A 14,706-nucleotide genomic window follows, 5' to 3' on the forward strand; every position below is an offset into this window, starting at 1 on the left:
TTACTGTTAACTGTAAGTTTTCTCAACTGCTATTTGTTGCTCGATGCGCTTTTTATTTTGCACATTTTCTTTCCGCGTTGCTGCGCTGCCTTTCTGTGTTTGATGAGACTAACGTTGATATGAAGTCACTGCCACTCAACAGCAGGATGTGACTGTTAGCAAAGTTAAAGTGAGGCCGGTGGCAGACTCGGGCTGTCTGAGGGGCAGGGGGCGAACACGGTGGGGCACCAGTACGCAGGAAGTCACAAACCCTTTTTCAGGCCACCGTAGAGGGCACTTTATCATGTTTTATCTACCATAAGGGAAATACAAAGACGTAGCTTAACAACAGCACAGGTAGTAGTTGTAAAGTCAACAATCGGACTCAGTAATGTCAATCACACAGCAAAATCTATTTAAAGTTGGCTGCCATTAGCTACCATTAGCAACTGGTCACACCAGACCAAGTGTGAGTGTATTGAAATGAGCAAGTGTGTGTTTTACTGCTTATGAATTCAACTTTTTATTTGTAAGAGAGAATTTGTGTTATTTCTTGTCTTAAAGTTAAAAGTCTTGCCTTAACATACCTTTGTGAGATTATTTGTGATGCATACATGTCTCTGCTCTGTTGGACAGCAACATAGCTCTTTTTTAAATAATGTTAGTTAGTTAATGTTGAGCATTTTCCACCTCAAATACAAAGACAGTGGCACCACAAAACACATTTAACCTATTTATTGTTGTTGTTCTACAGATGAAAGCTTATTGTTGTAACAGTAACAGCACAGAGGAAATACTGATATTACTCAGAAGGTTTCCCTTGAGAGCGTCTTTCATGAACGTACAAACATAGAAAATGAGGTATTGCACTTTTAATGTGTCCCATGAACACCACCCTGATTCAACAGGGCAGTAGAGAAACAGTCAGAACTGAGTGTAGATGTTAGTCCGTTCACTGGGTCAGCTTTGTGAAGGATTTCCACAGAGCAGCCAGCTGTTTCTTCAGCTTCTGGGCGTCGGCATCCAGCTTGGCCCTCAGCTCCTCTCCGTATGGAGCCAGGTTCTGCTGGATCTCCTGGGTTTTCTGGTTCAGCTGGGTCTCAAAGCTCTGGGCCAGTGGGATCATGCTCCTCTGAAACTCCTCCAGGCTCTGCTCCATCTTCTCCCTCATCTCCTCGGTGTAGGGGACCATCTGGGCCTGAAGCTGGTTCACGCTCTTATCCAGCTGCCCCTTCAGCTCCTGGCTCTTCTGCAGCAGGACAGCCTTCAGGGCCTCGGGGTCCATGGTGTTGGCGTAGGGGGCCGCATCCTTCTTCAGCTCCTCCACCTGCCTCTGGAGGTCAGCGACCAGCTCCTCGGCGTAGGGCTGCAGGCGGGATCCCACAGCGGTCAGATCTTTCTCCAGACGGGTCTTCAGCCGGTCGGCCTCCTGGGAAAACCTAGACATGAGGTCCTGGGTCAGAGGAGCCACCTGGGTACGGAGAGCGTCGGTGAGCTGGTTGACGGCGTCGGTGCTGTCAGAGATGAGGGTGCTGCAGAGACACAAACAGACACAGACTTTGAATAAGCCGTCAAAGCCTCTTGTTACGACAAATTCAAAAACAAAAACAGTTAAAACCATCTATTTTTTAAAGGCCCTACTGGTCTTCTGACTGGTTTGAAGTGGGCGGGGCTCAGTTAGAAAAACGTGATGTCACATTCTTTCATGCACCAATCAGGATTTTGCAACATTTGAATCTGGTGATAGTTAGTCAAATCTGATCCAACACAGCCCTGATGAAGCAGATTAAATTAGTTTTTATAAATAATAACTAAAGATGTTTGATTATTGCTCATTTGGTCATGAATATTTGAAGTTATAGAGAAATACTTTTCAGGGTCTTTAATTTCCTTCACGGCGACTTTATCATTTCGAGGCTACTTACTTCACTTCCTGGCCCAGCTGGGATCGTCTAATCTGCTTCAGGGAGTCCTCGGCGGTCATGGTTGCCTTGGCAACGTAGTCCCAGAAAGCATCTTTCACCATGTCGACCTGGCGCTTGGGCTGGTTTTGCCACACAAGGTTGGCATTGCAACCTGCTGGAAAGAACAGAGGCAAAAGCATTTATTGCCACGTGTTTATTCGTGAATACTTCCTGTTCCAACTTCAATAATTCACATGTTGATTTTCAGCAAAATTATAAAACTTTCTTACCAGTGAAAACAGCGAGGGCGAGCACCACGAGGACCTTCATGACTGACGCTGCAGCTGTAAAGAAACATGCAGAATTAGCTCTTTGTGGTTGTTTTTCATATATATATCTCACAACCTGAAGAGTGGCATCCTGTTCCTGGTGTCTTACCTGGCTGCTGAACACAGACTGTGTGTTGTGCACAGCTCAGGCCTGAGTTTATATAGGCAGCTGAGTCGTATAGAGGAGACACGGGAGTAAAGTCCAGCGCTGAGTGTCGTGCTGTCACGACGGTGCTAACAGTGGTACGTCAGACGCGATATCATCCCTGTCTGATGAGACCTCATGTTCATTCTCATTACATTATGTCATTATACATACAGACAGCTTTCAGAGCAAGATTTTAGACTCTCAGATATTATTTTAAAGACATGCTTTTATTTAGTCTTTATGGGACACTTTTCAAGGTCTATTATCAGAAAAAAATAAGACATTTCAAACTGTAGGTTTTATGCCGTAGCTCTGAGTGAAATGGTATTTTATATAGTTACTGTTTAACAAAAACATTTAAAAAATAATAACAGCTTGAAAAAGAGTCTACTGCCATGCTAGTGAGGCTGTACTTTGAGCTAAATGCCACCATCAGCATGGTAACATGTTCACAATGACAATGCTAGCTTGCAGGTATAATGTTTACCATGTTCATCAGTTCATTCAGTTTAGCCGGTTAGCATGCTAACATTTGCTAATAAGCACTAAACACAAAGTACAGCTGAGGATGATGGGAATGTTATTAGTTTTGCAGATATTTGGTCCAAATAAACCAATTTGCAAATGGACAAATTACAGTTTGACCTGATGATGGCGCTACTTGAAAAATCAGAGGATGGCCAAAGTTATTGAAGTTCATCCCGAGGTGAACATGAATCTGTGCACCGAACTCCATGACCATCCATCCAGTAGTTGTTGAGACAATTTACTTAAAAACAAAAATGTCAACCTCGTGGTGGCGCTAGAGAGAAAGTCAGAGGATCACCAAAGTCAGTAGGATTCCTCCTCTGGGGACCATGAATATCCATCTAGTTCATCTTGTTGTTGTTTATATTTAAGTCTGAACCAAAGACAAACAGGCAGCATTACAGCTGCTAGCATGGCTAAAGCAAAAAAGGAATATATAGTATAACATATAGTATATGTAAAATATAAGATTATAATCCTACTTCCCATTTGGGTTAACTGTAACAGCCATGTTTGAAAGTTAAAAAATGAATTTATGAAGGACAATAGCACAGAACATATACTTCTATACAATATCACAAAATCTGTATAAAGCCATAAGACAGACTGCACATTAACTGGGCCGCATGTTAATTTTAATAATTAAAATGAGTGAAAAACACTGAATGTTTTGACATGAATCTGGGTTACTCATATGTAGCATGTGTAAAGACAGTGATGAGTTGCAGCAGTCAGACTAAGAAAAGCCAGCAGATAAGATGATGAGGTTGTTACTATTTCACAGCACAAATACTGCATTGTTCCTGTTGATTACTCTACTGTAACTTACGTAAACACACATATTGATTCACCCGAATGTTGTCGGTTTCATGTGGACAAACTGTCGTAGTCAGACGTTTTATATGTCAGTATAAATGTGAGCAGGACCTTGATCCCGTTGTCCCATCTGACCTGCAGATTATCTTCACTGAGGAATGTTGCGTTTCTTTAAGCAGCGATTCCCTCCTGACAAACTGATAAGAACTACTGATAAACATCCAGCTGTTTTCATGTGACGCACACAAAGACCTTGAAACTAATTGCATGATGTGGAGAAGCTAAAGGTGTCCCACTCTGGAGATGCATGTATCCATCTTCTGAGTGAAGAGGGAGTACCTTAAATTATATCCTATATATAGCCAAAAACACAGATTATTAGACAGATTAATACTATTTAGTCCTCCTAAGAAACCTTCTTTAGTTCTTTTTTTAGCACCATTCAGCTCATTGTTTTGGTTTTACAGCCCTCAACTTTACTGTTTTGGTTCAGTCTCAGCGCTCTCATCATCTCTCATTTAAGCTCTAAAAGCCCCCTGAACACCACCTGACGACAGACAGACAAAGTTAGCAACTAGCTGGTGAACACAGTGGATCATCTAGCAGCTAAAGAGCCAGATATTTCCCTCAGGAGTTGGTGGGAAAAAAGGAGTGAATATTGGACTCTGCTGAATTTGTTGACCACACCAACTTTATAAGGTGATAAATATAATTGTCAGTGTCATGTTTACAGCCCATTGCACTCCCCCCCCCCCCAAAGAGGCTAAACAATCAATTAATGCAGCTTTATTTTGGTGCCTTTTCTGTACATTTATTTGCTATTTTCAAATTAAAGTTGCATTACTTCTTTAGGGATTTAAAACCCTTTATCCCAGTTGTCACTGCCCTCTGTTACTTAACCCATTCAGATGCCTGAGAATATGTGTCACAGGATGACAAATGACGACGTGGAGTGACAGCAGTGACAAGAATCTGTCCAGCGGGGCAACCAGAGAAGGACTTTACCCTTCAGTGTGGCTATAAAACCTCTGAACGACCGTCTGCTCAACACAAGTCATCAGACCCAGACTGAAGAAGAGACGAGCTGCCTCTGTAAGGTAACATTTCATAAATTCATGACTCAGTCCATTGTCAGATTATACATTTTCTTTACATGTTTTTTTTAAATTGTACATTCATTTCTTTATCCAACAGAGTCAATCATGAAGGTACTTGTGGTTCTCGCACTTGCTGTTTTCTCTGGTGAGTGAGTTTCTCCTTTGAAATAAAAGCCGGATCCATGTGAACCACGACTGGAGAATACACGTTTGCCTTCTGCTAAAACCTCTGTGCTAAATCTGCTGTTGTATCCACAGTTTGCAATGCCAACATGCTGTGGCAGGAGCCGCCCAAAAGCAGCATGGACATGGTGAAAGATGCTTTTTGGGACTACGTTGCTAAAGCGACACTCACTGCTGAGGACTCCCTGCAGCAGATCAGACAGTCTGAGCTGGGACAGGAAGTGAAGTAAGAGTCAACGTGATAAAGACGCCTACTGACTTTAGAAACATACTATATGTTTCAATTTAATGACTGTTTTTTTTTTTTCTTTCTTTCTGCGTCTCTCAGTGCCAGGATCTCTCAGAGCGCTGACACAGTGAATCAGTACGTTGTGGCTCTGCGTACTCAGGTGGCTCCTCTGACCCAGGACTTCATGACTCAGTTTTCCCAGCAGGCCGAGCAGCTGAAGACCCGTCTGGAGAAAGATCTGACCGCCGTGAGCACTAACCTGCAGCCCTACGCCGAGGAGATGGTGGCCCACCTCCAGAGGCAGGTGGAGGAGCTGAAGAAGGAGGCGGCCCCCTACGCCGACGCCATGGACGCCGAGGCCCTGAAGGCCATCCTGCTGCAGAAGAGCCAGGAGCTGAAGGGGCAGCTGGATCAGAGCGTGAACCAGCTTCAGGCCCAGATGGTCCCCTACACCGAGGAGATGAAGGAGAAGATGGAGCAGAGCCTGGAGGAGTTTCAGAGGAGCATGATCCCCCTGGCCCAGAGCTTTGAGACCCAGCTGAACCAGAAAACCCAGGAGATCCAGCAGAATCTGGCTCCATACGGAGAGGAGCTGAAGGCCAAGCTGGACGCCAGCACTCAGGACCTGCAGGCTCAGCTGGCCGTTCTGTTGGAGTCTTTCACTAAGAAGACCCAGTAAATAGGATCCACGATCAGCCTCCAAACACCAAATATTTATTTTCAATTTTATTAAATAAAAACATAATGAACAAGTTCAGTCTGTTGGTGTCTTAATTAACATGGAAGAGTGATTCAATCATACCCAGACAGTTTTATATAATGACTGTACAATTAAAAGGGAAGTTTATAAAGCTGCACTAAAATACGACACAAACACAGAAACCATCACTGCTGTTAGTTAAAATGTTCTGCAACAAAACCATTTGTTTTTGTTTCATCGCTCACCAGAATTTGAATGAGCATTAAAACATTAAAACTGCGTCTTTCCTGTATGTAAACTAAAAACAAAACCGTAATGAAAATAAACAAATAAAATACGTTTTTCAGTGGGAATCCTATTACCACGTTTCAGAATGTATTTCACAGCAGAGGACTAATCATTATCTCTGTTTAGTAACCTGTAAAACATTTTTTGCCCATCAAATATAAATCTTTTTTTTTTTTATAGGAAAAACCGCTAATATCAAAATTTAAGCATCGAACGGTGCTCATATATATAATATATAGTTTTCTGTGCCAACATTTAAGATAAAGATATGAGATGAAGGCTGCTCTTATTCAAACGTCCTCATCAGCCAATGTTATTCCAACAGCTTTGAGTCACCTCAGTGATGCAATTTCCATTTCCAGGTGCGACGATGCATCACACCCTCCCACAAGAATCATTCAAGCTCTTTTAAAACAAATCACACGTCTTCGAGGGAAAAGAGTAACTGATTTATGACCACTCACGAAACTGGAAATCATCTTCCTTGTTTACTTACCTGAATCTCATGTCTGCTGGATTATAGCCGCTGGTGGAGTCAGGATTGTGGGAAAGATGGATGGCATGGAGATGTTACTTTCTCATGTGTAATCAATCAGTATCTAGTATCAGTGGTTATAAAACTGAAACTGACTTGAGAAAACAGAAAAAAGCTCTCATATGAACTCCAGCAGAGACGAGATCGACTGAAGGAGACGACCGAGACGTGCAGTTTTTTGTAAGAAATGGTATTTATCAGTTTCCAAGAGGTATATACAGGTCATATATACTGTACTTGTATGTATGCAACATAAAAAACGCAACAAAACAAGTGATGGACTGTGAATGTGACATGCAGTACAGTACACTCCTTCCTGATAGCTGGTAAACTTGTCTGTCACCCATAAACCACCTTTAAACAAGCAAATGACAACGATTCCATTCACTGCACAGCAAGACAGACTTTACAGTAAAAAATAAAATTCAAAACCGGAGCGACAGGCACTGAACTCAGTGACAAAAACAAAGAGCTCTGTAATGTGTTACGTCTTTCTACTGTCTATTGTTTGTGTCGAGAGTCCACAGTTAACAAATTCCTGACCAATCACATTATTTGTTACACTTCTGATCAATCAGGCAATTCATCATATAAGATTAGATTTACACTTTTACCTTCTATTCGCCGCGCTTGATGAAACACAATCGGGAAACCAATAGCATGATATTGGCCGAATTGAGTGACGGATTGAGGTGATGGGACACACAGTCGCGTACATGGTAGAGTCTGCTCGTCCATAGTGAGTCTGTCCGTGGGTCGATAACCCGCCGCTCAGTCAGTCTAACCGATAGTGACGCCAAAACCGCACTGGAACTTGTTCTTGCGGTGGTTGAGGAAGGTGCAGAGGACCAGAGAGAGCGGCAGCGGGAGCAGCTTCTTTTCTAACGTCGCACCAACGACCCAGTTACTGTCTAGTGAACCTGGACGGAGACAGAATATTAGATGAGTCTATTAGAAAAAAAGTGATAAAAACACGATGTGTATGCCTCTTTATCATTTGTGTCTTATATAAACACAATCCGGACACAAACATTTTGGTTTGTAAATGTGTGAAAAGGGACAACTGTTAATATACAACAAACATATTTGGCTGTTAAAAAAGTCTTTGTACAGCTCCCTGTGCAGGATTATCACATTTCAGTGTTTCCCCTGAACTAGACTGTATACACATCGTACCTTTAAACAGTAAATTGGCTTTAGGCACATCTAGCTGGTAGCCGAATGACACACTGGTCTCTTGCATGCGGGTGCTCGCCTCAAACTCCACACCGAGCTGCAACTGTTGAAGAGACAGACAGTTAGATCCTGATGAATGCAGATATGTGAAAATAAATGTAATTTACATTCAACTTATTTCAGCTAATCATGAAGGAAGTCGGCTTTAAGCCAAATTTGAAACAATCATGTTAACTACCTGAAAGCCAGTTCTGAAAAGTTAAAAGAGCAACTTGCAAGTTGACGACTGCAGCAAATCAATGTGTAGGAAAATGATGTAGAAAAATACGTCTATGTACACTACAGTCACAAAAAACACCAAGCACCAACGTCAAGTCTGACTCTTCCAACCAAATTACAGACAAAAGTTATGTTATCTATTTAGACAGGACATGTAGAAGTTACCTGCTCGTTGGCTTTGTGATAGTATGAAGCGTGAGCCCCCGCTGAGCCGAGTGTCAGTGTGGCGATGTAGTTGCTGCCTGCACAGAGGGAGGAGGGTCAAGTCAATACTAGTTTAACCAAATGAAAACAAATTACAGACTCATCAAGTCCAAGTAAATTGGATCCCTCAATCCAGACAACATGCTTACGATCATCTGTCTCACCTGTGTACCTGCCAACTAACGACATCACTGAGCCTTCCTCTCCTGGCCTGCGGTGGTAAACCAGCTCCCCTCCCAGAGCCAGAGCCGGCGTTATGGACTGGAGGTAGTGTGTTACAACAATACCTGTCAGGTGGACAACAGCAAGACCACAAGGAGGTGTTCAGGTTACTTTCAGAAAACTAAAAACATTTCAGGATAGAAAGTGATTTTAGTCTTTGGATGACAGAACGGTAACATGTCTGCAGACTGATGCGGCATTACTGACTGAAGACCTACCAGAGCCGACAAGGACGTCTGGGTTTCCAAGTGTAATTGTTGCAGTAAAATCTTCTCCCCTGATCTCGGCGTCGCCTTGCCAGTTCACAAACTTCTGCTGTTGTGTCTGAGGACAGATTTTTGACAACGTAAACATTATAGCCCAACTGATGATATATCAGCTGATATTCTTTTTGCATTACACATAACATACACAAACATGTTTTGGTAAAGATTCGGTTATATAAGAGTTGTGACCGAGATACATAATGAGCGAGACATTTTACAGCCCTCTCTGGGGGATAAACTTTGTAATGAGACAACTGTTTCTACACGTTTCTAAACATATTGTGGTTGGATGATTAAAATGATGTAAAAAAAGGTCCAACAGGGAGAAGAAATGTTAGAGCTTTACCTGGAAGGCCAATTTGGATCGTATACTGCTGGAGACCTGGTGGATGATCTGGGCGTTAAGGCTGCCACTGTTGTCCATGTCTCCCACCATGACTGGAAAAAACTGAACAAAGAGAGCAGCGCATTTATAATCACAGCTCACATATAAAGAAAATATAAACGTCTTACAGATTAACTGTGACTTCGCTGCAGCATACCTCGGCTGGACCGGTCTGCTTTAATCCAACGTATGTAGCACCAAACCTGTAGGTGGAATCTCCCATGGTGCTCAGCAGCAGAGTGTGATTCACCTGTGAGAGATTTAAAAAGGACACAATTAAAAATGAACCTGTAACACATTCGCAGTTCACTTTCTTTGGTGTGATCCACAGAGGAGCTGCTGAGATACATATTTACACTTGATTCATTTAGTCTTACACAACACAATAACCGGAGAACCTGTGTTTTACGCAAAGGAACTCACATGTGGATCAATTATCAGAGTTTTGAGAGTTTGGTGGATTTTCTTCCAGACTAAAAATCTTGAGCTTTATTTAGTGTATCAGCTAGTCAAAGGGAAATGTATATAGAGGCAAAGAAAAGTGTTCTGATTTGTGTTGGTAAAACTTTCTAATGTAAAAAGGAACTTAACTGACCTGGAAGTGGTTGCTAAGTCCCTTGTTTACAATTAGCCTGACGCCTTCCATCTGCATAGGGAAAACCTCTGAGAAGAAAAACACATGCAGATGTAGTTAGATGCAGACGACACGTAAAGGAAAGCAACACCCAGGAGCACAGGCAATTTACAATTTGCTGTTTCTGACAAATACATGCTCACTTGCTATGTTCAGAGCTCCATAATGTACTCACAGAGCACACTGTATAACTTTATATACGTGTTGTATTCCATTGTTATACATTTCCTACTTTAGTGTATCAGAAGCAAGACTGTGACTTCTTGAGTCCTGACTCCAGTGACCTTCCTTGATTATCTCCATTTACCTTTGCACTTGCGATGACACTCTTCAAATGCACCCGGGTTAGGCAAAGAGTTTTCTGCCTCCTGCTGCTGTCCTGAGGCTGCCTCAGTGGGGGGTATAACTGAGGAAACTGGAGGCATCCCAAAACCTGGCGGCATCGTCAACCCCGGGACGGCAGCACCGCCAGAGGCTGGTGGTGGAGGGTTGGGGGAGCTGGCAGCCAAAACACTGCCCATTCTGGCAAAGAGAAATTAAAGGATAAAGCAAGAGAGAGGGTGAGTGATTGAGTGGGTTGAAACCAAAAGAGAATATTTGGCTGCTGGTACAAATGAGTATTTGCAGGTACATCAACGCAATGTACTTGGAGCTGTTAAGATGTCGGTAATAGCGGCTGCCACTATATACTTAGCAAGTCAGTTGAAGGGCTTGCTGGACCTGATTAAAAGGAAATATTCGAAGAAGCAGAGGCCAAGATGTTCTCCTGATTTATAATCCAGCCACAAATATTCTGGATCCTACATTTCACATAACTAGTAAATGCCCATGTCAACTCAAGACAGTTGTATGACTGCTGAGTTGATCGTGTCAGGGTTAATAATACAGTGCACTGACAATATAACATTATATCCATTCATTTTTGGTTGAATTACCTTGTATGGCTGATTAAGGAGATAAGACCTGCATCATCAGGCACTTTTATATGATTAAACGCCAGAGTCAGATACAGCCGAGCTTTCAGAAATATCTGATAGAAACTGGTAATTAGCGTAAGTCCCATATATCAAAAACACAGCATACCATGATGACACCATTATCAGTAGTATAATGACATCAGTATTTAGAGAGCTTCCTCCAGAGCAAAAGAAGACATTAAACGACTGTGTCAGAGGCCACAGGCTGAGAAATACTTCCCATAATGAGTAATCTGATCTTCATGTGTACAATCAGTGGAGTGCCCCTTTAACCTTTCACAAAGATCATGCTCATTCATACGAAGTTAGTGCAGTAGCAGGTCAGACAGACAGCTAATAACACGTGTAATAACGTCATGTGATGGAAATGGAAAAGAAAACAGTGACTGACCACTAACTACTTTCTTTATGAGATGTAGGTAACGGTTTGAATGAAACCTGCCTCACCTACAAGCCAGTATGAAAAAGTTAGCTAAGCTAGCTCCTTAGCGCCGTTCAGTGCAGTGCTGCTTGCTAGCTTTTCAGCCAGCAGCTGGCAGCCTTAAAACAAACAGTTGCTGCTCGTGACGGAAATGCCGCTTTGTGAGATGGCAACAGCTAATATGTTGATGTGTTTCCAGTGAAACCTCTTCTTATATAAAACACATAGGTAACGATGGCTACTCACGTTGTGATTTCCAGAGGACGATGCAGCCGGAAGTTGAATCCGGTAACACCAAAGAAGAAGATGTGAGTGACGCTAGGGCCCGCCCTTTCTCTCAAGACACGTTATGATTGGATGCCGGACCATGGCCCTCGGAAATTATTGGCAGAAACACCTGTCAGGCATTTATCGGTGCGTGACGAATCAAGGGCGTGGTTTTCTGTGGCTGACATCACGCTCATACACAAACACTATTTGCTAATCGGTGTCAGAGGGGCGGGAGTTTATATTCTGAGGTTTCTGATTGGTGGAGAACTTTAACGTTTGCTACATGTGACAGAGCGGGTGTAGTAAGTAAAATGTCATGATGAAATACGTTCAAGGTCAAACGGCAGCCTGAGGGTCTCGAGACAAAGTCACAGCGGTCTCATAACACAATTTTTAGCTGACACACAACAACACACCCCTCGCTCTTAGTGGAGCCACAGTACGCACACACAGCAGCAGCAGAGCCCTGATGTTTTCACTGTACAGTCTCATGAGGGACTAGTGTGCACACCTGTGGTACCAGGTAGAAGTATCAGGAGGAGCAGAGGGTCCTTAACAGCCCTGTAGTTTTAAAGCACACCACCAATTAACAGTTAATTAGGCTGACAGCTGAGGTTTTGTTTGCAAGTGTAGATTGATAAATAGAAGTGTAGTAGATTAAAGCCAATTTTATTGTGGTTGAATTGTTTTGCTGAATCATAACCTTACTGTCAACAACACAGAGATTTTAATAATTAGTAGTAAATATACTAAAACAAACAAAAACATTGGTAATAGCCCTTTTAAACTGGTTTACATTGTACAACACCAAACTGTGCACCCTTCTGTGTTCAGGTAACTACAGATGTAACATGGCTGCTGTCACATCATCTATTTGAATCATGAGAACAATGTAAAAAAAAAAAAAAAACAGAGGAACAGTCTAAAAAGAGAACACCAGACAGTGTAAATTTAAGTTCAATTTATTGAATTTTATAACCCCTGCATGTATTTCCACGTTACAACAGTAGAGGACAGTGTGATACACAAGTCGTTGAAATACCTTGTGCCTCTCAATGCATTTCGTAAGGAAAGAAAACAAACAAAAGCATTAAAAGATTTTGGAGTACCACCCAATTGTTGCTGAGTTCTAATGGCACAAAAAGGAAATCATGGGACAGTGAGGGAGGAAAATAAATAGACATCCTAAACATGGAGCAGGTTTTTAGGCTTTTACAATTGAAGTCCAAAGTGATGCAAGTCACTTGGACGTGGGGCTGAAAATTGTTTTGGGAGAAGCACTGCCACCAAGGTACCAATAAGTACAGAGAGGACTGAACAACTCGAATAAAAAAAAAAAAAGGTGTGACAACAGGGTTTTATGAAAAGAAAACAAGTATGAGATCAACTGAACCAACATTTTTATGAGCCTATTTAGAATCACTGTATTACCACTTCCCATCCATGTTGTAGAGAAAATACTGTTGCACCTTTATCCCCAGATACATCCAAACTAAAAAAAAATAAAAATAAATTGAGAGCCAATTTAGAGTCTGAGAACACCACTGTTTTCTATCCATGTTGCAGGGGAAATACTGCTGTAACTTTACCCTCAGCTGACTACAACAATTCTGCTGAGTTCGTCATTAAGTTTGGCTGAAATGGCCTGCAGCGTGGGTGAGTCTGCATTAGTGCAGCAAATTAACAGATCCAATTCAATTTCACTATGCACAGTAGAAATATTAGGGGCAGTTAAGCCAGTAATACTATTTTTAATTCAAGGTGTTGACTTTTATTTTTTATTTCAACCAATTTAGAATTTGCAGAATCCCAAGCAGAGCTCCCAAAACTGCCATTTTGTACCCAAATCTTCACCCTTTTCAAATTTTTATTTTTTAACAGTTACCCCCTTTCAAAACAAGTTTTTGACAAATATCCCTCCCACCCGTCGGCACTCTCGACTCCACAGGTCAGAGTGCAAACACAGACAAAGACGTCCCGACAACACCAGATGACAAAATCAACCGAATCGCTCAACATTCACAACTGCAATCATCATAACCTCCTTTGTGACAACCGACTTTACTCCAACACAGACATAACAAATTCATGTCCAACACAGCTTAAAGAAAATTGACAATTTATTGCGACTTACATCTTCGTTTCATCGCTCCAGTCTTCACTTTTATCGTCTGTGATAAAACTGTTCTTACCAGTTAGGTGTTGAGCCCCATTACAGCTATTTTCAGCTTGTTCTGAGATCTCAGCAATTACTTTGGTAAGTAAAATGTCATCAGAGCTGATGTTGCATATGACTGGAGCTACAAAAATGAAGTTGTAATAAAGAATAATTTTTCTTTAAGGGGTTGAGCGTTTTGGGAGCCAATTCAAGGCAAAAGTCTTGAGTGACGTCTAATATTTTGTTAATGACAACAGCTAGGAGATGTTTTTAATGTTATCCCCTTCAAAAAATGAACATGTGAAAAATTCCTCAAGTATCCCCACCAAGTCTTGATAAGTTCAGCTATAACTGTGTAAACTGTGCTGCCGTTTTCCCGGTCACAAAGGAGATCATGGAATGAATGTCAGGGATGTGTTCAGGGACATAAAACATCAAAAAGAACAGAAAAGTGGAAATTGAACTCCTGGAGGAAACGGGAGATTGAAAAGGAAAAAACAAACAAACAAACAAAATAAATCACATCCCTGACAACTGTTAACATACATACTGACAGTTAAGAGACCGTACACCGCCAACAAAAACACAAGACGAGTCTGCACATGAAAATACCCAGAAAAAAAACAAAGACAATTACGCTTACATGCAGCCTCAAACTGTTAACAGGACAGTTTTATTCTTTTTCCAAATTACGCGTCGAGTAACCAAATTGGCTCCGATTACTCGATACTGTGATATCTGATTTTGCCCAAATAGGAGCCGTTAACCCAGACATCTACAGATGAGGTTTAGTTCAAGCTGCATGTAAACATAATGATTCTTAACAAAACTCAGCCTGTCACAGCTTCAAAACATACATCTCATGACCTCTCTCATTCCACACACACACACACACACACACACACACACACACACACACACACACACACACACACACACACACACACACACACACACACACACACACACACACACACA

At 41.9% G+C, this 14,706-nt stretch overlaps 3 protein-coding genes across 4 annotated transcripts; 1 reads left to right on the forward strand and 2 right to left on the reverse strand.

The window, feature by feature from the left end:
* Nucleotides 1-931: 931 nt before the first annotated feature.
* LOC139298843 (apolipoprotein A-IV-like) lies at nucleotides 932-2,213 on the reverse strand. 2 transcript variants are annotated; one of them, XM_070921636.1, is made up of 3 exons: nucleotides 2,174-2,213; nucleotides 1,905-2,055; nucleotides 932-1,511 (listed from the first exon to the last, which is right to left on the reverse strand). In XM_070921636.1, the coding sequence occupies exons 1-3, from the start codon at nucleotides 2,211-2,213 to the stop codon at nucleotides 932-934; spliced, it is 771 nt and encodes a 256-aa protein (XP_070777737.1). The 2 variants fall into 2 exon arrangements, with proteins under 2 accessions (XP_070777737.1, XP_070777736.1); XM_070921635.1 differs by having other exon boundaries at nucleotides 1,905-2,058.
* Nucleotides 2,214-4,906: 2,693 nt separating this feature from the next.
* On the forward strand, nucleotides 4,907-5,892 carry LOC139299091 (apolipoprotein A-IV-like). Its single transcript, XM_070921983.1, has 3 exons — nucleotides 4,907-4,946; nucleotides 5,060-5,210; nucleotides 5,313-5,892. Exons 1-3 carry the CDS (start codon nucleotides 4,907-4,909, stop codon nucleotides 5,890-5,892), a joined length of 771 nt encoding a protein of 256 aa, XP_070778084.1.
* Nucleotides 5,893-6,943: 1,051 nt separating this feature from the next.
* On the reverse strand, nucleotides 6,944-11,586 carry tomm40l (translocase of outer mitochondrial membrane 40 homolog, like). Its single transcript, XM_070921721.1, has 10 exons — nucleotides 11,547-11,586; nucleotides 10,210-10,424; nucleotides 9,864-9,931; nucleotides 9,426-9,518; nucleotides 9,230-9,331; nucleotides 8,836-8,941; nucleotides 8,560-8,682; nucleotides 8,357-8,433; nucleotides 7,913-8,015; nucleotides 6,944-7,656 (listed from the first exon to the last, which is right to left on the reverse strand). Exons 2-10 carry the CDS (start codon nucleotides 10,421-10,423, stop codon nucleotides 7,517-7,519), a joined length of 1,026 nt encoding a protein of 341 aa, XP_070777822.1. The 5' UTR covers nucleotide 10,424; nucleotides 11,547-11,586; the 3' UTR covers nucleotides 6,944-7,516.
* Between the last annotated feature and the right edge of the window lie 3,120 nt (nucleotides 11,587-14,706).

The sequence above is a fragment of the Enoplosus armatus genome, chromosome 16, assembly GCF_043641665.1.
Source record: "Enoplosus armatus isolate fEnoArm2 chromosome 16, fEnoArm2.hap1, whole genome shotgun sequence".
NCBI classification, from domain to species: domain Eukaryota; kingdom Metazoa; phylum Chordata; class Actinopteri; order Centrarchiformes; family Enoplosidae; genus Enoplosus; species Enoplosus armatus.

Bases quoted from the DNA above. Each gene is read 5' to 3' on its own strand.
- LOC139298843 (XM_070921635.1), bottom strand. From the start codon at position 2,213: ATGAAGGTCCTCGTGGTGCTCGCCCTCGCTGTTTTCACTG. The intron at 2,059-2,173 runs GTAAGAAAGTTT...TGTTCTTTCCAG, and splicing joins CGCCCTCGCTGTTTTCACTG to CAGGTTGCAATGCCAACCTT. The intron at 1,512-1,904 runs GTAAGTAGCCTC...GTGTCTCTGCAG, and splicing joins CAGCTGGGCCAGGAAGTGAA to CACCCTCATCTCTGACAGCA.
- LOC139299091 (XM_070921983.1), top strand. From the start codon at position 4,907: ATGAAGGTACTTGTGGTTCTCGCACTTGCTGTTTTCTCTG. The intron at 4,947-5,059 runs GTGAGTGAGTTT...TTGTATCCACAG, and splicing joins CGCACTTGCTGTTTTCTCTG to TTTGCAATGCCAACATGCTG. The intron at 5,211-5,312 runs GTAAGAGTCAAC...TGCGTCTCTCAG, and splicing joins GAGCTGGGACAGGAAGTGAA to TGCCAGGATCTCTCAGAGCG.
- tomm40l (XM_070921721.1), bottom strand. From the start codon at position 10,423: ATGGGCAGTGTTTTGGCTGCCAGCTCCCCCAACCCTCCACCACCAGCC. The intron at 8,942-9,229 runs GTAAAGCTCTAA...ATCTGTCCTCAG, and splicing joins GATCCAAATTGGCCTTCCAG to ACACAACAGCAGAAGTTTGT. The intron at 8,434-8,559 runs GTGAGACAGATG...CCCTCTGTGCAG, and splicing joins GTTAGTTGGCAGGTACACAG to GCAGCAACTACATCGCCACA.